The 22,741-nt window shown below is 38.5% G+C and overlaps 1 protein-coding gene across 7 annotated transcripts in view; it reads right to left on the bottom strand.

Moving 5' to 3' along the window:
* The window catches only part of xrn1 (5'-3' exoribonuclease 1), a 98,744-nt gene that overhangs the window by 19,293 nt on the left and 56,710 nt on the right, over nucleotides 1–22,741 (bottom strand). For 5 of the 7 annotated variants that reach the window (XM_078564198.1, XM_078564193.1, XM_078564196.1 and 2 more), the window contains exons 20-34: nucleotides 22,125–22,256; nucleotides 20,826–20,988; nucleotides 17,482–17,595; nucleotides 15,704–15,802; nucleotides 14,845–14,960; nucleotides 12,245–12,391; nucleotides 11,019–11,108; nucleotides 10,077–10,212; nucleotides 9,011–9,067; nucleotides 7,208–7,340; nucleotides 5,680–5,749; nucleotides 5,089–5,311; nucleotides 2,919–3,050; nucleotides 2,136–2,276; nucleotides 697–838 (exon numbers count right to left, since the gene is read on the bottom strand). In XM_078564198.1, the coding sequence (XP_078420324.1) occupies nucleotides 697–838; nucleotides 2,136–2,276; nucleotides 2,919–3,050; nucleotides 5,089–5,311; nucleotides 5,680–5,749; nucleotides 7,208–7,340; nucleotides 9,011–9,067; nucleotides 10,077–10,212; nucleotides 11,019–11,108; nucleotides 12,245–12,391; nucleotides 14,845–14,960; nucleotides 15,704–15,802; nucleotides 17,482–17,595; nucleotides 20,826–20,988; nucleotides 22,125–22,256 (1,895 nt within the window). The remainder of the gene's footprint in view (nucleotides 1–696; nucleotides 839–2,135; nucleotides 2,277–2,918; nucleotides 3,051–5,088; nucleotides 5,312–5,679; nucleotides 5,750–7,207; nucleotides 7,341–9,010; nucleotides 9,068–10,076; nucleotides 10,213–11,018; nucleotides 11,109–12,244; nucleotides 12,392–14,844; nucleotides 14,961–15,703; nucleotides 15,803–17,481; nucleotides 17,596–20,825; nucleotides 20,989–22,124; nucleotides 22,257–22,741) is intronic. The other 2 variants (XM_078564194.1, XM_078564199.1) reach the window with 2 other exon arrangements.

Raw genomic sequence — 22,741 nt, forward strand, 5'->3', positions numbered from 1 at the left:
AGAAGGTTGTAAAATGCCTGATTGAAAGATGAGGTGCTGTTCCTCAAGTTTATGTCAGGCTTCACTGAAACATTGCAGCATGCCGAGGACAGAAACATGAGCATGAGAACAAGGTGGTGAATTAAAATGGCAAGCAACTGGTAGGTCAGGGTCATGCTTGCGGACCAAGCAAAGGTGTTCAGCAAAGCGGTCGCCCAGTCTATGTTTGGTCTCCCCATTGTAGAGACGACCACATTGTGAGCAACAAATACAGTATACTAAATTGAAAGAAGCACTGTTTCACCTAAAAGGAGTGTTTGGTGCCTTGGATAGTGAGGAGAGAGGAGGTAAAAAGGCAGTTGTTACACTTCTTGTGATTGCATGGGAAGGTGTTGAGGGTGATGGAGGAGTGGACCAGAGCGCCACGGCGAGTATGGTCCCTTTGGAATGCTGTTAGGGGAGGGGAAAAGGTATGAAAATAAAAAAAAACATTCGCAGCAAAACCTTTTAAGTAATTCACTACATTAACAGTAAGATATGGTAGAATAAACCTAATTTTCAACACCGATCGAAATTGGTTAATTTCCAAAATAGGTGTATTACCAATAATTTCCAGCATTAAATCACTTACAAAGGGATTGTTTTAAGTTAGTTATTCCAATTAACAATTTACCCATAACCACATTGCTTCACTTGTCATGCATTTCCAATGGTTACCTTTCCTCGCACATGGCTGTTGTTCTGATGGTACCCATTTCTGTTTTTGCTGCCCATCTGTTTTGAATGGTTGCATTTTATTTTCCATAGAATTGGGATTTTTGGACTGAAACCCTGAAACAGATGCTGGCCCAGTCACAGCCTGGGAGGGTAGAAGAGAGTAAAAATAAAGCATACACACATCATCCAAAATAAAATACTGTACAGTTCAATGCACATCATGTCTTCATGCAGGAATGCAATACAATATGAGGGATCTGCTGCTAGTCTGTTTAAAAATGATTGTGACCTTGCAAAAATTTTTATTTTTTGAAAGAAATCTGTCTAATACATTGGAATTTATGACATTTACTTTTTCAACAAATTGTCATTTTGTGAAACCTACATGAGATATTTTACCCAGATCTGAAATATTAACATGCTGTAGTCTTTATCAAGAAAGAGTACACCCTTTAATTAATAACAACTTATATTTATATAGCACGTTTATTGTTAAAGAAATGTCCCAAGGCACTTCACAGGAGCATTATAAAACCAAGTATAACACCAAGTCACATAAGGTGTTATTGGGGCAGGTGACCAAAAGCTTGGTCAAAGAGGTAGGTTTTAAGGAGAAGGAAAGCAAGATAGAGAAGTGGAGAGGTATCGGGAGGGAATTCCAGAACTAGAGGCTTGGGCCACTGAAGACACGGCCACCCATGGTAGAGCAATTATAATTTGGAGTGCACAAGAGGCCTGAATTAGAGGACTGCAGATAGCTCGGAGGATTGTGGGGTTGGAAGAGATTACAGAAGTAGGGAGGGGCAAGGCCATGGAGGGAATTGAGAACAACGATGAGAATTTTAACGTCAAGAATTTCCTTGACCAGGAGCCAATATAGGTCAGCGAGCACGGACATGATAGGGGAATGGCACTTGCTGCTAGTTAAGACACAGGCATTAGAGATTTGGATAACCTTAAGTTTAGGGAGGGTCGAATGTGGGGGACCAGCCAGGAATGCATTGGAATTTGAGTCTAGAGGAAACAAAGGCATGGATGAGGGTTTAGCAGCAGATGAGCTGAGCCAGGGGTGAAGTCAAGGGATGCTACAGTGGTTGAAGAAGGCGATCTTAGTGATTGTGTTAATGAGATTGGAAGCAGATGTGACACCAAGGTCATGAATAGAATGACTTAATCTTAGACTTTACCAAGGAGAGGAATGGAGCCAGTAGCTAAGGAATGGAGTTTGGAGCAGGGACCAAAAACAATGGCTTCAGTCTTCCTAATATTTAATTGGAGGAATTTCTGCTCTAAAATGCAAAAATGCAGTGCAAGTGGTTTGTTACTTGGACCATTTCCTTTAACACTGTTTTAAACTTCTTCTGAAGGCATACTGAATGAACTGTAGTTGGAATATGTCAATATTACTGATTTGGACCTGACTTTAGAATTATGTTTACCTTTTCTTGCCAAACCGAAGAGTGTTTACTGGCTAAATCTGCATTGCGAGAATTGCTCTGTATGTGGGTGGGAGAAGTTCCAAAATTGCTGTGTAAGGACTGCCATACATTGGAGAACTCATCATCAGACTTCAACTGGCCCTACATCAACAAAATATACTTCAGAAGTAAATCAAGTAGTAAATCAATTGCTATAAGAAAAAAAATAAGAACCAGTATTCATTTTGGATTTCAACTCTACATATCAACAGTGCAAAAGTATTGATTGTAATAGGATGTTGATTCAGCTGCCAATGTTCCAAGAGCAAATGGGATTAGACCACCATAAAATTAACTTTGCTCTAAAAAAAGTCAGTTGCATTACCTAATAACACACCAGAGTGACAATGCCATTTCTATTAATCATCAATGTGACCTTGAGTGAGTTCATTAATAAGTGCCAAATCATTGACTATTTGGTACTGGGAACACATCCAGTAAAGAACCATAAAGATCAATTCACTTAAACACTTACACTACCAGGGGGACAAGAATTGCCAATTCAAGAAATGGAAATTTCACACCAGTGCGTCAGGGAATGCTACATTAGAGTTTGATACTAATAATGCTGCAAAAATGTTCTATTCTTCCTATCTCAGGAAAATGCAAAAGATTGTTTGCTCCTGTACCTTTGCATTCAGGAGAGATAGAGGAATAGAAGCATTAGGATCACAAAATTCATCATTTAAAAAAATCTCTGTGCACGATCAAATAACGGGTTTAAGTAGTTAACATCTTTCCCACCAGCTTAGCAGATCCTCCTTTGCGCTGGTTTTCATCATTCTGATGAAAGCTAGATGGTCCATTTGCTTTCTGATGGTTAATTTGATTCTTCTGATTTTCTGCCCTGAGATATGGTTGTCTTCCATTCAGCTGCTAAATGATAAAATTCACAATTATACAATCTTAAAATATTATTGACAAATACCTTCATTCAAATCTGGACTATGGATTTCTATGCCAACAAAACATTTCAAACCAATTCAACATAACATGTTTTCAAGACTCATTTTGGTGACTTCTAGAACTGGGAACTCCCAATTAAGAATCTTGGATCTAGTTTACAATAAGAGGTCTAATTACATGTAAGAACTTGATCCTTCTGACACAAATACTGCATATTATACTAATGGTGCCTTAACACAAGGCTGCATTGCTACCAACTCCAAACTAATCCAGACCCACCTCACTCTTTGCTATGATGGTCAAATTAGTTCAGACACCTAAGCAGAATCTGGGTATGTGAAAAACGCATTGAAAAACTTCATCATAAACAGGAACTGATGCTAGATCAAATGAATCCAATATCCAAACAATCAGAAAGTTATATAAATGGATTCCAGTCCTGTTGCCATATTTGAATATTCAAATACTCCTGTTACATTTTTAAAAATTACTACCCTCATTAGTTGTATTTTTCTCAATGAATTTCAAAGCCAAAATATAAACTGTATTAACTAGCAGAATGGGTGTGTAATTGCCAAATTAATTTCAATGAGATGCATTTCGATAGGAAAAATGGCCACATACTCAGTGGACGATAAGAGTGCCAGTGAAATAGTGGAGCAAATACTCAAACCATTAAAAGTAGCAATGCAAGTTAACAAGGGCACAATAAGGATAAGGGCAGCAGATGGATGGGAAGGCCACCACCTAGAAATACCCCTCCAAGTCACTCAACATACTGACTTGGAAATATATCGCCGTTCCTTCACCGTCGCTGGGTCAAAATCCTGGAACTCCCTTCCTAACAGCACTGTGGGTGTACTTACACCACATGGGTTGCAGTGGTTCAATAAAACAGCTCACTACCACCTTCTCAAGGGCAACTAGGGATGGGCAATAAATGCTGGCCCAGCCAGCGAAACCCACATCCCATGAATTAACAAAAAAGAAAACACTGACGTTCATTTTATAGAGGAATAGAATTGAAAAGCAGAGAAGTCATGTTAAACTTGTATAAAAGCTTGATTAGATCACACTTAACAGCAATGTGCACAGTTCTGGTCTCCATTTTATAAAAAGGATATAGGCTTTGGGAAAGGTGCAGAAACGATTCATAAGGATAACAGAGGAGTTATATCTACCAAGAAACACTGAACAGCCTGGAGTTCTTTTCTCTAGAAAACAAAAGACTATGGGGTGACCTGATAGAGTCTTCAAGATTATGCAAGTGTTTGTTAGGGTAGTCAGAGGAAATGTTTCCACTTTTGGGGAAGGCCAAAACCAGAAGTTATAAATGTAAGTTAGTCACTAATAAATCAAAGAAAGAATCCAGGAGAAACTTCTTTACCTAGAAAGTGATTAGAATGTGGAACTCGTGACCACAGGGAAGTTGAGGCAAATAGCTAATATCAGATAAACACGAGGGAGAAAGGAATAAAAAGCTATGCTGACAGATGAAGGTGTGGAGCATAAACACTGGCATTTAAGAGTTGGTCCAAATGGCCCAATTCTGTACTGTAAATGCTATGTAAAATATCTGTGTTAGAATCAAACTAAACTCATTACAATCTGTGGTAAAGCATGTCAATGTATCACTTAGACTTAGAAATTAGTTTTCTTCCAGCATGATAATGAAAACACATTGCAACTCAAGCAAGATGAGTATGCTCACCGGATCCAGAAAATCAATTCAATTATTTAACAAAAGGCAAGAAACACACAAGCAGGGCAGAGAGCATTTGTTGAAAGAATGGGTGAGTTAACATATTGCATACAGATTCTTCATCAAAACACTCGCCAATCCTTGTACTGAAGCATCTACACCTGAGAAGTAAATTCACCTGTTCTCTCCAGATACAGGCCAGCCTGTTGATTGTTGTCAGCATTTCCTATCCTTTTTCAGAGGTCCAGCATCTGTAGATATTTTGGTTTTTGTCCAGTCAGTTTATTAACATTTATGTTTCTTTACCTGTGTTGGTACAAATAGAGAGCGTGGGGAGTGGTTCAGGCCTCCTGACGACACTTTCTGAGCACCAGACTGTGAGGAAGGATACATTGTATATTGAGGTATAGGTGCTGGTTGTGGCTTTAATAATGCTGCTGCTTTCTGGCCTCCAAACTCCAAGCGGTTACCATGACTGAGGTTGATTAAGGCACACTTCGGGAGTCTATAACCTCGGCCAGGAGAGCATCTAAACACAAATGTAGCGCCATTAGCGGTGTCAAAGCTGAACCAACCCAACTTCCATTTTGAGACATCCGGCAAATTTCTTAAAGTACTAATATTCTTAGGCAATAAATGCAGCGATGCTAGCAATTCCAAAATTTTGTTAATAAATATCAAACAAACGAAAACTAATCCATGTTAAATGATCTTTCCATTCAACATAAAGGCAATCAAGACTGATTTTCACTTTAATTTCTTCATTAAAGAAATTAATCTCTTAGCTAGTTAAACCTATTAATACAGACACAAATGTAGTACTAATCAACTTGCACAATAAAGTCACTAAATTCAAGTATTTACCCGAAAGAGCCAACCATATTAGTATACACAAACCTTATTGTAAGTCCACTTGAAAATTCTTCATCAAATAATACTTCGTAAAATTCATCAGATTCTCTCTCAGCTACATAACAGAGAAGTTCAAAATATTATTGAAAAGAACTGTGGCATATCTCAAACAAATACATTAAAAATTTAGCAAAAAAAAAATCACCTTCACTTTAACTATTCAATAAGTTAGACTATAAGACTATATAGTTTAAAGTTCTAATCCAAAATGAGGACTGCTTTAAACATAACTTGTTCAAGACAATTCTTACAGAAGGATATATTCTTGACCATTACATTGCTCAAAGTTGGTGGTGGGAGCAGCAGTTGGGGATAGGGGCTGGAAAATCAGGTATTTTGATCAGATTGGTTATTCCAAATCTAAAATTGCATTAGTCTCATTGCTTATTTGCTTTTAATTTAAAATAATGCTGATTCAATCAATGTACTACCCAAAAATGGTTGACAGAAGAGACAGCAGTTTCCCAAAATAAAAGGGATTTTAAATGATTAGACATATATTCTTATAATGAGTCTGGAGGAGAAAATAATTTTCAATGTTTAAGTTCTACAATGCAAAATCAAAAGAATAAAGTTTCTAATTGGATCAGCTGTATATTCATCTACATTAATGAAGAGAGAAAGGTGTGTGTTAAGGAACAGGAAGTTGGCTAGAGAATTCCAGAAAGTAATAATAGAAAGAATAAATTTATGCAGGATGCTGAAAAGCAACATTTGCAGCAACTTGATCATCATACAAGAGCTACCAGAATTATAAGTGCCGCTGCATTAGGTAGCAATAGATGACAAAAACAGCAGCTTGATGTGGAAACTAAAATGGAGAGAGGCAGACAAGGAAAGGGACAAACATGTGAACCTGTAAGATGCCACATTAAGAATGTTTCAGAATACTTTTGGGTGAATTCTTTCTCTATTATACAAAAACAATACACACCGATTGGAGTGATATCTTAAGGCCATAGGCAGCAAAAAAAATGTTGAAAAGCAGACACAAATGAAAAAAATTTTTTAAATATTAAAAAATGAAAAAAGGACAAATAAATAATAGAAATTGGAATTCTCTAGGTCAAATAAATTCTGTACATAGGTTGGCCAAAAAGTAGTTCCAGGTACCATGCATAACTAATTGACTAAATACAATTATGAACTTTAAAAAAGTTTTAAAAAGAGAAGTTTTCAAATTTAAAGGCATAAAAAATGTTTAATGCTGGTTACAAATTTGAAATAGTAGACAGAGTATCTACAAAGAGAATCATCAAGAATTAGTCTTAGAATGGTACCTGGTCTCAACAATTAATAGAGACACAATTCCCATAAACAGACAATCTAGAGTGAAGAAAAATAGTCTCTAGTCTTATCAAGCTGAGCTCGTAACAGATCACAAGCAAGTGGAACAGACGAGTCTAAGAAGTCATAATAAGTGCTCAGTTACAATAAATCAAGATTTGCATTCTCCCCATCTGAACCCATGGCATTTAACCTTCTCTAATTATTGTGCTCCTTAAAATTTCACCTCCTTTTATTCCTATGATGGTTCCTCGAAGACCAACAGGAACAGAGAAGTCCTCCCTCACATTCACAACACGATCAAATAAAAGGTATTCTGCATCTTTGTCTGGGACTATACCATATTGCTGCTCCAGAGGCTGTGTAGGGAAATAAAAACTTAGAAAGAAAAAAGAACCTTGAAAATTCCCAGGTGTTTAAAAAGCAGTTTAATTTATAAAAAGGAAAAGCAGTTTCAACACATTTTATTTAGGAATACAACAAAGCTCCAAACTTCTAAAATTCTATAAGACTCCAATTTGTACTATTCCAATGCTTGCATAAACATTTATTTTGGTCATCATAGCTCGTCTAATCCACCATGACCTGAATCTATCTATCCCAGGTGGAAGCTTATTCCTTCTAACCCATGTGTACTTGCCTCTTCCTGCCTCCCCCTCACGTGTGATAGGCTTATTGATGGTGCTGTGACTCAGTGCTGTTCTCCTCAGTTCTCTTATGCTCCAGTAACAGAAAAAAAATGAGTCTTAACCCTGTTAAGAGTTGCAAAGCCTGTACATTTGGGACAGTATGGATATTGGAGTAGACCCATCGTTAAACAACTGGCTCACCTCAGAATTTGAAGAAACAGCATTGAATTCCTAACATTTACAGCTGGCTGGGAGGCATCAAATGCAATCAGAACAAGGAAAAAGGTAGACATAATGAAGTCAGGGTTGAGGAAGTGGTGTGGCGAGCAAAGATGAAGATAAGGGAGAACAGCAGATGAAGAGGGACGTAGAGGATTGTTCTCTTGATTTATGGTCTGGAGACCGAGTCTGTACCAATGCTCCAATAAAGCCAGTCACAAGGAGATGCATGCAAATAGCCCATGGGGTTGATCACTCAATTTGATTCCTGTCTCCACTCAACTTCCCACGTTAGCATAATTTCGATCAGATGGTCACTATGTGGGAAATTCTGACCAGAGATCCCCATATCAGTAATCAATAACAGAGCTTGATGGGCCATTTGCACCAACAGCTCCACAGCAAGACATTGCATGATACTGGAGTTCTCAATGAAATATTACTATGTATTGTTGTTCTATTATTGGATCACTGACCTCTTTGTGAATGGACACTAAAGTTTTTGTCAGTCATATCAATAAAGCCAATTAGCTCAAAGTCTTTCTTTCCACAGATGCTGCCCGACTGACCGTTTCCAGTATTGTTTCTTTTCATTTCGTCCGCAGTATTCTCCTTTTAGCTCAAAGTGCCAACTTTGTTTTGTCACTAGTTTTTCCATGGCCATATATTGTTTTAAGGACAGGTGGTATCATAGTGATATTGTCACTGACTAGTATTCCAGGGACCCAGGGTAATGCTCTGGGGACCTGGGTTCAAATCCCACCACGGCAGATGGTGAAATTTGAATTCAATAAAAATCTGGAATTAAAAGTTTTATGATGACCATGAAAACATTGCTGATTGTCGTAAAAACCCATCCAGTTCACTATGTCCTTTAAAGGAGGAAATCTGCTGTCCTTACCTGGTCTGGCAGTGACATGTCTACATGTGACTCCAGGCTCCAGTACTTATAGCATAAACATTAATGTAATCGTCACATGCATTATTTTATTAATAGCAGCAGACAAAAGAAATCTCTCCCAGGTCTACGTTTTGGTTTGAAGGCTCTTCATTGTCCAGTGGTGCCACTATTCACAGACACAGATATTAAGTTTGCAAAGCTAAAAACTCTCCTGCAACATCTTATTCCAGTCTTTTCAGACAAACGGTATATTTTGATTGAATGGGATAATTCAACTTACCCGAAATAACAAATGTGGTTTCACAGTCACTCTTACTTTCTTGTTACTTCTTCGTTGCTAAGAATAATAATGATGACACTGACATTAAATTTAAGACCTTCCATGGGCAATATAGCTCCATTTAATATATATATATATATATACACTAGAACCACTTGAATTCTTGTTCAAAGTAGTACTCATATGCTTTAAAATCCAACATTTAAAAAGAAATTTTGGATTGCTTTTGTGAAAAAATGGAATAGGTTATTGCATATTCATTTTAATAAAATTAGGAACAAGAATTACATATAACAGATAATGAAGTGCAGCAGTGAGCTAAAGCACTATATAAAATGGCACACCTTGGGAGAAAGGAGGAGGGGCACGTTCTCCACAGCACTGTGTAGCTAAATTTAGCTATGTAAACTGGGAGTGAGAGAAAATGGAACATCTATTTTAAATTAGGTGCATTCCAATTTACCTCTTAGCAGTTGTTTGAAAGCAGGAGGTAGACGGAACTAGAAACAGCTCCACCACCCCACTTCTTGATCAGGCATTTAACTGTAAGCAGGGGAAACTTCTCTTGCACGAGTGGTGGATGTGGGGGGGGGGGGAAGCCAGGTATTGGGGAGTGGGAGCTAAACAGGAAAAGGACTAAGAGAAGTTCTGATTGGATTCTCTGACACCAGTTTGTAAAGTTGTATAATGTAGCCATACAGATCAGCTTCAGGTTCAGTTTCTGCCTTGCTCTTAGCTGGGGCACAAGTGGGTTGCAACAATTGGCAGGGAAAAAGCCGAAATCAACCAGGCTTCTCATTCCTTATCACTATCCAGTGGCCCTGGGAAATGCATGTGTGGACAGAGGCCAAATGAGAACAGGATTGGGCTTCATATATTAAGAGTATCAGCTGAAGACGTTATGGCTAACTGGCACTCATTGAAACATATATGAATATGAATCAGCAAACTCAAAAGAGGAAGAGGAATTTTTAAAAAAAAACAATGACAGGAAGAGAGGAGTGAAGGAATGAAATCCACAGTCAGACATTTTTGATCAATTTACATTTTACTATAAATGAAATACCTTGCATATTTCTATCTCCTCTTCAATCTTTTCAATAACTGCTCTATCAAGTAGGTTCAAGTCACATGATGCTCTTGACAAACTGCTGACAGGATGCATCTTCAACCAGGTTCCAATTTCTTGGACCTTTTCAGGACTGTTTAAAATTTAAATGCATTTTTCAAAGTTGTACATTTAGCTTTATGCATTGTATAAAAGCATTACTCAGTGCCTTACTAAATCAACAGATTAAGAAGTTACAGGTTTCATCCATGGTCGAGGATGAGTCAACTTGATCTCAGTTGGACTTACAATTGGACTCAACATTCAATCTGAGAGTGGCAAAAAAGTTTCACCATCAACCTAGATATCCTTTTTTATTTACTACTCAGCAGCCTACGCTGGAAAAAGCTTGTGTGCTTTGTCGTCTTATATGTTCAAGAGTTTTGACATTCACAGCCTATCCTCACACATGAAGGGCAACACTTAGATGAAATATCGAGGGTTGCCAACAGCCCTGTGGAGTTTTAGAAGTGAAGTTAGGAAATACTTTTACACACAAAGGGTGATGGAAGTTTGGAATTCATTTCTGCAAACAGCAGTTGATACTAATCAACTGCCAATTTTAAATCTGATATTGGCAGAATTTTGCCAACAAAAGGGGTGTGGGAGAAAGGAGAATTGATCACAGATCAGCCATGATCTCATTAAATTACAGAACAGGATCAAGGGGCTAAACAATCTACCCCTGTTCCTATGGAATCAAGCTTTAGCATGGTTCAGGTGGTGAGGGTAGTGGAAATTTTAGTGGTTAAGATAATGAAATCCTCAATTACATCTATCCCAAAGAACATGTTTAAAACACCTGAAAGATTATTGTGGAAAGTATAAAAAACAACTTAAGTATTAGCAGCTAAATTGAAATCAGATGTATTTTTACAGCTCAAAGTAAAATAATCTCACCCATTTGCATCCTCTCCAGGCCAAATGTTGTCCTCATAGTACAGATCTTCTTGACTGTTTTTGGCAATGTAGCTTATTAATTCTGGGAACCTAAAAAGCAAAAGTTTACATCTGATAAATACTTTTTGCTACCACAATTTAAAATGTATTCAAGACATAATTTGTTTTAACAACAAGACAAAGGCTGTGGGAAGAAACCAAAGAATCATAGAAAGGAGTACAGGAGGTTGCTGAAATTCGGTTCATAGTGGATATTTTAGTCTTCACTGTTCAATTGGAGCTGCCTACTCTTAACTACATTTCTCTGCTTTTTTCCCAAATACTTTTATACACTTGCTTTTCAAATACTTATTCAATTCAATTTTAAATTACATCATCTATACCTCAATAACCACTTGTACTAAAGCATTGTAATAACATAGAATTTAATTGAGTTAATAACTCAAAACAAATCTTAATTTCCTGCCTTCTTTCATTTAATTCTAACCGTCAGTCTAATGTCCCAGTTTGCATAAGGAGAACTGCCTAAAATGAGGTTATCTGATGGATAATTTTGTGTTGGAATGACAGAGCACCAACATCCAAAATTCTAAAATTGCCTTTCCAATCTCAGCCAAAGTTAACTGGGTATTCACAAAAACAAAGGAAAAGTACTTCTGACATGTAGTCACTGTTGTAATGTAGGAAACACAAGAGACAATCTGTACAAAGCAAATTCCTACAAACAGCAAGAGATAACAACCAGATATTCTGTTTCAGTGATGATGGTTGAGGGAAAAATATTGGTCAGAACACTGGTAACAACCCTGCTCTTTTTCAAGTGGTAACATGGGGTCTTTTACATCCACTGCAGTTCAAACCCAGTGCTAATTGGAAATTTGAGCATTAAGAGGTTTCAGCATATTAGCCAGTTGTGGTGGCAATCCATACTCATGATAATACAAGCATTGATGAACCCAATGTGAAAGTCAGTCAGGGGGAAAATACAAAATATGGACCAAATCTTCCAGTGGATGGAGTACTTAAGAACAAATGAATCCTGCCTTTTGTCAGCAATCAATTTTTAGAAGTTAAGGCTTGGATTCAATCTTGGAATTGGGCACCTGTCGAGTTCCAGTTCTACAAAAGCACAACTTCAATTAAACAAAGCATTTTGCCCCAGAGAAACAAGGTTAAATGTCACAATTACTAAAATATTGAATTTTATATACAGTAAAATCATTTACCTTTCTAGATATTCACTCAGAATCTGTTCAACTGCAGAGGAATACAGCCATTCATTCCCAACTTTCTTTGTGTAACCAGGTACTTCTTCATTCTTTTTATTAAATTTCAGATTCAGCCCCACATTTATTTTCTGTTCTCCAAGAGGACTGGTAAAGTGAAGTTTTTAAAGATGATTAAACCAAAGTAATGCTTAGATAAAGCAATTTCAGCCTACAGGTTCCCTTAAAAGTAAATTAGCTGTATGTATTTATAAATCTGGTTAAGCGTGTAATAATGTGGTGCAATTTCTTCAAAATCACAATTGATAGAATCCTGTGTTTTAGCTGCCTCCTAATCATTCTTTTTCAGAACATGCTGAGGATATCACACCTTTCAGCAAACATTCCAGGCTCATCCATTACCATCCCTGGATATGTCCTCTTCCATTGGCAGAACAGGCCCACCAGAGGCAGAACACATTGGTATACATTCAGAAAAGTGTGGCCCTGGGAGTCCTCAACATTGACCCCAAATCCCATGAAGTCTCATAACATCAAAGACAAGAAAACTTCTTGCTGATTACCACCTACCACCCCTCTCAGCTGATGAATCAGTACTCCTTCAAGTGGAGCATCACTTGAAAGAAGCACTGATGGCAGCAAGGGCTCTGTGCCCAAGGTACTCTGGGTGGGGGACTTCAATGTCTATCACCAAGAATGGCTTTGACTAAGTTAGCAGAGTCCTGATGTAAATAGCTGCCAGGCTGGGCCTGCAGCAGGTGGTGAGGGAATCAAGGGGGAAACCTACCTGACCCTGTTCTCACCAATCTACCTTTTACAGATGCATCTGTCCATGACAGCATTAGCAGGTATGACCACTGCAAGTCTTTGTGGAGATGAAATTCCGTCTTCTTATTGAGAAGACCCTCCATCATGTTTATAAAAACAAAAAAATAAATATTTTATGCTACTACCAAAGTGCTAAGTGGGATAGATTCAGAATCCAGCAGCTCAAAACTGGACCATCATTAGCAGCAGAATTGTATTCAACCACAGCCTGTAACCTCAAAGTCAAGCAATTTTCCTCACTCTACCATTGCCATCAGGCCAGGGGACCAACCCTGTTCAATGACTGTAGAGTAGAAGAAAATGCTAGGACCAGCACCAAGCATACCTAAATATTAGGTGCCTACTTGATGAAGCTACACAGTATTATATGCATGGCAAACAGCAAAAGCATCATACTATAAGCAAGAGTTAAGTGGTCCCACAACCAACTCATCAGATCAAAGTGCTGCAGTCTTGAAACATGGTCATAAATGGTGTTGGGCAATTAAAAAATAAGAGGTGGTGGCTCCATGAACACCCTATCCTCAGTGATGGTGGAGCCCAATACATCAGAATACAAGCCCTTGTGCAGAAAGAGCTGGACAACATTTGGTTTGGACTAGTAAGTGGCAAACAGCATCTGTGCTAAATAAGTGCCCAGCAAAACCATCTCCAACAAGAGAGAATCCAACCATCTCCCCTTGATAGTCAATGGCATTACCATTACCAAATCTTCCATCAATAACATCCTGGGGGCTCACCATTAACCAGAAACTTAATTGAACCAGTCACATAAATATTGTGGTTATAAAGAGGTCAGAGGTTGGGTATTTTACCATGAATGAGCACCTTCTGGCTCCCAAAGCCTTTCTACCATTCTATCATCGAGCATGCAAAGTCAGGAGTGTGATGAAATATTCTTTATCTGCTTGGATGAGTGCAGCTCAATTACTGAAGCAGCTCAACGCCATCCAGGACAAAGCATCCCTCTTGTTGAGCATCCCATTCACCACCTTAAACAATTGATACACTCCATTTACCAATGCACAGTGACAGCAATGTGCACCATCCATAAGATGCATTGCAGCAACTTGCCAAGGCTTCTTCGGCAGCAGCACCCATATTCCCAACCTCTACTGCCCAATAGGATAAGAGAAACAAGCGCATGAGAACACCACCATCAAATTACCCTCCAAGTCGCACATCATTCTGGCTTGGAAAAAATATCACTGTTCCTGCACTGATGCTGTGGAAAGATCCTGAAACATCCTACCTAATAGACCATGGGAGTAACTTCACTGCAAGAAATGCAGTGATTCAAGCAGGCAGCTCATCACCATCTTCCGAGGGAAGTTAGGGATGGGCAATAAATGCTGGTCTTGCCAGTGATGCCCACATCCCGTGGATGAACAAAAAAAAAATGAATCCTTAACTCCAAATGCCTTCACCCAGCAAGCCAAATTTCCCACAGTTACCAGCCTGAGACGCCAGCAGTGGCACATTTTAGGTACAGAAAATATGGAAGACAAAGCTTCCATCTCCCTCACCAAAGTCAAGAGTGGAGAGCTGAGCTACTGTATTAGCAGTGTTGAGTGATGTAACTCTTGAATCAGGAATTCTTAAATGCACAGTGACAGCCTGTGATTATTTATCCAATTTTTCACTGTCTCCATGAGGAAACTGCCAATGTCGCCATCATTATTATTTCCATATCATAGCAAGTCAAAAAATACTTTGTGACAAAATAAAAACAGTAGTAAACACGCAGAAAATATCAATAAAGGCATGCTTACTTTTGCTTTGATCCTCTCCCAATAAACAAACTTCCTGTCAACCGTGACACAAGATACCCAGTAATTCCAAGGCGACTGGCCAAGACATATCCTGGGTTGTATTTTGTAGAGTATTTCTGAAACAATGAGAAAATCAAAATGCCTCAATACAAATGGCTGGTTCAAAATAGAATAAGACAACATAATTTTTCATTACGCAAAGTTTTGAAATAAGAAGTCATGCTTTAAGGTGAATGAATGAGTAGGATTAAAAAAAAAACCAGGGAAATGACTGAAGGCCAGTCAGGAATAGATGTTTAATAGAAGTGACATTGTCTCTACACTAATGGGGAGAGATAGGGGATTGCATTGTTCTCTCTTAGTCTGTGAAAGGGGCATAATAATTGAACGTCTCCTGCAAATAGCGGAAAATCTGATATCCGCTGTGTGTACATTTACGTATGCTTACGTTGAAACTATACCACTTTCAAGTTGACAACACTACAGATGAGTGAAATGTGGAATAACGGGAATACATCACATTATGGAGGGAGAAAGAATTTACTACATTTTAACTAGTGTGTCCATGAAGTTGTTGCAGCTGTGTAGAAATTTCTGCTCAAAAATGAATGTTGCAAAAGTACGTCAGTGATACTGGATTGAACTCTGTACAGTATTAACAGTGTGCAAATGAACATTTCGTACTTAGAGATAAAAGCAAAAAACTACTGCGGATGCTGGAAATCCAAAACAAAAACAAAAACAGAATTACCTGGAAAAACTCAGCAATTCTGGCAGCATCGGTGTAGAAGAGAAGAGTTGACGTTTCCAGTCCAATGACCCTTCAACAGTTCTGTTTTTGTTTTTATTTCGTACTTACATGCTGGTTTTGTATGATGCCATCCAGCTGCGGCTCACATGGAACAGTGAAAACCACACGGATCCTCCCATCTCTGATAACATCAGAAGAGTCATGAACCTATTAAGATATTCAAGCTATATCTTTAGGTGGAATTTTAACTTTCTTCAACACAGGATATATTACAAGCATATTCTTGACCTGATGTATTTTATTTAACTGGCTTATAAACAGGTACACATGAGAAAATATTTAAAGTTTGTGACTGACAGAAGAAAGTGAAAAGGCTTGCATTTTCACATCTGGAGGACAACGACCAGCAATTCACATCAAATTAATTACTTCCTGAAGTACAGTCGATGTTAGGTAGCTGAACAAAGCAGTCAATTCACAAAAGAGCAAGATCCCACAAACCTTAATGTGAGAAATGATCAGTTAATTTTGTTTTGGCAGTGTTGGGCAAGAGATAATGTTGACCAGGATTCTAGGAGAACACTCTAGCTCTTAATTATGTGATGGATCTTTTATGTCCATCTCAAAAGCCAGGCAAGGCCTCAGTTTGAAGGCTCATTTGAAAGACCATATCCTGTAACAATACAGCAGAACATGATTGCTGCAATGAAGTTTCATCCTTCATTATGCATTCAGGTCTTGGAGTGGGGCTTGAACGTCAATTATTTGTCTCAGGTGAGAGTCCTGCCACCTGGCCAAACTGATAAAGAACTGAAAAGGTTCACTTACGTTCAAAGCATTGTTGCTTTGTTGAAAACATTCTTGTCTTGAAGTCAAAGGTTACAGGCCTCAAGATCTATTGGTAACACACTGTAGGCTGATACTGCAATGGAGTATTGTGGAATGCTTAACTGCCAGAGGTGCCAAACTACAGATGAGACATTAAACTGAGCCACATTTCCCTGCTTAGCTGAATGCTAAAGATTTCCCAGCACAATCAGAAGAACAAGATGATCTTCCTGTATCCTGTACAAGAGGTCACCTTCATTCAACACCATCAAAAACAGATAAACTGAATATTCACCTGGTTACTCTTTCTGGGATCTTGCTCTGTGGAATATGGCTGTTGCATTTGCCTATCCAAATCAAGTCACTGCACTTCAAAAGTAATTCGTTGTATGTGAAGTGCATGGAGATGTTTATGTGATAAGGTCCCAAATATATCCAGTCTTTCTTTCTATCTCCCAGCTCATTTACCAAACTCAATTTTCCCAAATGCATGTAAAGCTAATACAGAGTACAATACTATTTATGCATAAATGCTCATCAGTATGGTTGGAGCCCATTACTCAGCTTTAGTCCCATGGGTACAGGTTCCACTTCAATATCTTGCCAAAGTTGCAAACATTCATGCACAAGTTCTTCAACGAATATCGTCAGGCTATTTGTAAATGGGGGCATCACAGCTGATCGTAATCCTTTCCCCACTCACTGTCCATAAACGTGCACGAGTTCCAACACAGCTGATCAGGAACTCCAGTTAAATGTCCTTTCCCTGCCCCCCCACCCCCAATATCCCAAAAGTGGCACATGTGCCATTATTCTAGCCAAGATAAAAGATTGGTGATTGAACATGGAACCTTTCAGTGTTTGTTTTCAGGCTCAGCTATTCACACTGTACGACCTCTTAAGGAAGAAACTAATGACATTTTGTAAGAAAACAAGCAACGATCAGAGCACTTTCAAACAGTTGCGGGCAATTTTACATATCAAACGTGGACTGAATTTCCATCATTACAACCTATAATCCACAGAATTTTAAAACTCCTGTATCAAAATTAACTAACCTCTCCCATGCAGCCATAGTAGGGAGTTCCCATCATGAAGACCTTAATTTTGGGTGGGAACAATTCATCCAATGAACTGAAGTGAGAGAAACTGGAATCAAATGATTTAAGGTTCTGAAAGAGATATTTAGTTTTTAAAACAAGTTAAAATTGCCCGAATAAATCACTGTCAGAGATTTCATAACTTTCACAATCAGAATTACAATCTTTGCAATAAGACATAAGAAATAGAAGGAGCAGGAGGCCATATGGCCCCTTGAGCCTGCCCCACTATTCAATATGATCATGGCTGAAATTTTACAACTCCATTTGCCCACCCTATCACTATATCCCTTGAATCCCTTAGTGCTTAAGGATATGTCAATCTTTGTATTGAATATATTGAGCATTCACAGCCCTCTGCAGCAGAGAATTCCAAAGATTACAACCCTCTGGGTAAAGAGATTTCTGCACATCTGAGTCTTAAATATCCGACCTCTTATCCTGAGACTATGATTTCAAGTTCTAGATTCTCCAATTAAGGAAAAAGCCTCTTAGCAGCTACTCTGTCAAGCCCTCTAAAAAAATTTATACATTTCAATGAATCACCTCTCAGTGTTCTAAATTCCAGAGAATACAGGCCCCAATATTTCAACCTAGTGGACCATTGTTGCAGTCCAATAAGACAAGTATATCCTTCCTCAGGTAAGGAGACTAAAACAATACACAATATTCTAGGTGTAGTCTCACCAAAGCCTTATCTAATTGCAGTAAGACTTCCTTACTTTTATTTTCCAAATTCCCTTACAATAATGTCTAACATATCATTTGCCTTTCTGTATCTGCATGTTAACTTTCTTGCACGAGGACACCCAAATCATTGAGTATCGACATTCACTAGTCTGCCACTGTTTAAGAAATACTCTTCCATTTTTTTCTATATGGACAATTTCACTCTGTACATTCCAACTGTGAACTTCTTTCCCAATCATTTAATTCATCTCTATTCCTTTGCAACTTCTTTACTTCCTCCTCACAGCTTACTTTCCCACCTAGCTTTGTATTGTCCGGGAATTTGAATATATTACTCCTGGTTCCCTTAATCTAAGTCATTGAGATAGACTGTTGATCCTTGAAGCACTCCTGCCACCCTGAAAACGACCAATTTATTCTTATTCTCTGTTTCATGTTTGTTAACCAATTCTCAAACATGCTAATATATCACCCCTAATCTCATGAGTTTTTGACTTGTTTAACAACTTGTGTGCGATCTTACTGAATGCCTTCTGCGAATCCAAATATACTACATCCACTGATTCCCTTTTATCCACCCTGCTAGTTATAGGGTCTTAGAGGTCTTCAGCACAGAAAAAAGGCCCTTCGGCCCATCGAGTCTGCGTCAGTCAAACAAGTACCTAACTATTCTAAACTCATTTTCCAGCACTAGGCCCACAGCCTTGTATGCCATGGGATTGCAAGTGCACATCCAAATACCTCTTAAATGTTATGAGGGTTTCTGCCTCTACCACCCTTTCAGGCAGTGAGTTCCAGATTCCGACCACTCTCTGGGTGAAAAAATTCTTCCTCACATCCTCTCTAAATCTCCTGCCCCTTACCTTAAATCTATGCCCCCTGGTTATTGATACCTCCACCAAGGGGAAAAGTTTCTTCCTGTCTACCCTATCTATGCCCCTCATAATTTTATACACCTTAATCATGTCCCCCCTCAATCTCCTCTGCTCCAGGGAAAATAACCCCAGTCTATCCAATCTCTCCTCATAACTAGAACTCTCCAGCCCAGGCTACATCCTGATAAATCTCCTTTGCACTCTCTCTAGTGCAATCACACCCTTCCTATAATGCGGATTCCAGAACTGCACGAAATACTCTAGCTGTGGCCTAACCAGCGTTTTATACAGTTCCAGCATAACCTTCCTGCTCTTATATTCTGTGCCTCGGCCATTAAAGACAAGTATCCCATATGTCTTCTTAACCACCTTATCTACCTGTCCCGCTACTTTAAGGGGGACATGCACACCAAGGTCCCTCTGAACCTCGGTATTTCCCAGGGTCCTACCATTCATCATGTATTCCCGTGCCTTGTTTGTCCTGCTCAAGTGCATCACCTCACACTTATCCAGATTAAATTCCATTTGCCACTGATCAGCCTGTCTGTATCCTCCTGTAATCTAAGGCTATCTTCCTCACTATTTACCCACCCCACCAATTTTCGTGGCACCCGCAAACTTACTGATCAACCTCCTACATTTAAGTCTAAATCGTTTATATATACCACAAACAGCAAGGGGCCCAAAACCGATCCCTGTGGAACCCCACCAGACACAGGCATCCAGTCACAAAAACACCCCTCAACCATCACCTTCTGCTTCCTGCCACTCAGCCAATACTGCATCCAATTTGCCAAATTGCCTTGGAAAGTTGCAACCTCAATAAACTCAAGTAATTTTACCAAACATGGTTTCTCTTTCATCAGACTGCGTTGGCACTGCCTGATCATATTGTGGTTTTCTTCAGGGTCCATAAGCTTAATAATAGATTCCAGCATTTTTCCTACTAATTTTGTCAGGCTGTCTGGCCTATAATTCTCCATTTTCTCTCTCTCCCGCCTTTCTTTAAGAGCAGACTGCATTTATTACCTTCCAATCCACAAGGTCCATTCTAGAAGCTATGAAATTTGGAAGATCTAAACCAATGCATCCACTATCTCTGCAGCCACCTCTTAAAACTCTTGAATGCAAGTCATCAGGTACAGGGACTTGTCAGCTTTTAATCCTAATAATTTCTCTGACATTGTTTCTTCACTAATACTAATTACTTTATGTTCCTCACTCTCATTAGGCCCTTGGTTCCTCAATTTATGTTCTGCATGTCTTCTACTGTGAAGACAGGTACAAAATATTTGTTTAATGTCTCCTCCATTTCCTTATTCTCCAATATAATTTCTCCAACCTCTGCCTCTAAAGGAGCCATGTTTACTTATGTTCTTCTCTTCCTTCTTACAAACTTTCAGAAGTTTTTGCAATCTGTTTTTATATTTCTTGCTAGTTTAGGTTCATATCCTATTTTCTCCTTCTAGATCAGTTTCTTGGTCATCCTTTGCTGATTTTTAAAACCCTCCCAATCCTACTTCTTTTCTTTGGTAACATTGTAAGCCTCTTCTATTAACCTAATACGTCCTTAACTTCTCCAGTTAGTCACGGTTGTATGCATGAAAAGAAAACTATATTTTCAGATATTATAAGAATCGATAAAACCAAAGCAGGGCTTTAAAAACACCACACCAACAAACAAAGCATAATATTATTTGATTAGCAGCACTGAGCTCTTTATTTTTGAATTCCTACCCTCACAATGGTCTGGTGAGCAAATGGTAGTACTTGCTTTGACCATTCCTTCTCTAAGGTAACTTCACCATTATGGCCAAATACGTATCGACGCCCAGTGAGGAGCTGTGCATAGACAAGCACCGACGTTTCACTGATGAGGATTCCTTTCCTTTTGTGGTAACTGAAAAGTTTTTTTTTAAAGAAACATGGATTTAAAAATCTTCAAAAATAGTAAAAAGCTGGTTTGGAAAGAGGCCCTTACAAGGAAAAATCTAATGAATCAATCACTCCCGTACAACAGTGTTGCTGCAGTATTAAGAAAACAATGTACACAAGCCACAATGGCACATGGTCAGATAGCAAGTTTTATAATTAGAGCATTAGTTTATTTGGCCATTCAAAAGATAATCTTTTTTAACCATTGTAATGAGATTACATTCCAAGCAAAGTTTTAAATATATTTGCTCCATGCCTGCTTTTACTGCTTTTGTCCCATTATAATTGGAGGAACCATGAAAGTGATTGAAAAAGTACTAAGAGTCTTTCCAATAGTCAGCTTTATCACACAAGACATACTGTGCATCATTTTCCTCAGATGAATCTTTTCTACAGCTATGTTAAAATATATATGCAGTACTGTGGACACCAGTGTGTCAATAAACTTAATACATTTTACAAGCATTTATAAACAGCTGTAGTGCCACCTGGCTCCTGCTGGTGGAGACAAAGGGCCATGAGAATTCTGCATCCTTTACATATGGGACTTGCACAGAATTTTTCAGCACAGAAACAGGCCATTTGGCCCAAGCGGTCCTCCAGCTAAGCCTCCCTCCCATCTTACTTCAATTCAACCTATCAACACATACTATATATACTAACTTTCAGACTAGAAAGTGCTTCCAAGCCTAAAATACGACTATCCTGCCACCGGTTGATTCTGCTTATAGCTGGAGAATGCTAAACTGCCATGCTGCCTGCTGCAGTCCCAACCAAATAGTGCACTGATTGACAGTGCATCTTGGCTTTCCCTGGCCACACAAAAAGCCAAAACAGTGCTTCAGATGTCTATAATCCCCCAAGATTCAGGGAGGATTGAGCCTTTCGGATTTTAAACACTCTGACTGGACAATTCAAAAAAGTAAAGAACAAAATGAAAGCGAGAAAAGGATGGGAAAGGGGACATTCTGCTGATTTAGTTCTTAATGGTAAAGTTAACCTTTATCTGGGCAGCATTTCTTCTTCTTCGTAAACTTCAACTACAATGCATGAACTTAAATATTATGAAAAAAATAACCTGACATACATACATTTACTTACAATTCAGTTATATTATGTACTTCTCTATTCCACATGTTTTGTTCGGCGTCTCCAAGGTAAACTACTTTAGTAGGTGGAGGAGTTTTCCCAGTGTATAACTTCTGTACTCCTGGGGGTTCTTCTAAATAATATCTATAAAAACAGAATCAGATAAAACCTGCATATTACAAACTAATTCCCATTCAATTATACAAAGTTAGCAGAAAAAATAAATTCCTTGATTTACTAACTTTGTTCTGTGTTACACAAACATTGATGACCTAATGTATAACAATTAGTAATGAGTAATGTCAACTTCTAAAGATAACAACCACCTGGACCCAGTGACTCAGTAGGAAAATCAAGTGCTGCAGTACTGAGTTTTTAGACTATGATGGTCACTGATTTGACTTCCAGCTCAGTGCAGTCTCCTGCTACAAATTGTGTGGATGGGCTGGAATGCCTCTCTTGAGAAAATAGCAAGCAGCTGGCAAATATCCATTCATAATGAGAGTTTACTGCATTGGTGTTATTGACAACAATCTCTAAGACTGTTATTTGCCTCTATTCTCAAGTGTCAACCCAAAATTTTCTGGGAAACTCATTATCATGTGCCACAGCGATGATATTGATATTCC

The sequence above is a fragment of the Cetorhinus maximus genome, chromosome 19, assembly GCF_964194155.1.
Source record: "Cetorhinus maximus chromosome 19, sCetMax3.hap1.1, whole genome shotgun sequence".
NCBI classification, from domain to species: domain Eukaryota; kingdom Metazoa; phylum Chordata; class Chondrichthyes; order Lamniformes; family Cetorhinidae; genus Cetorhinus; species Cetorhinus maximus.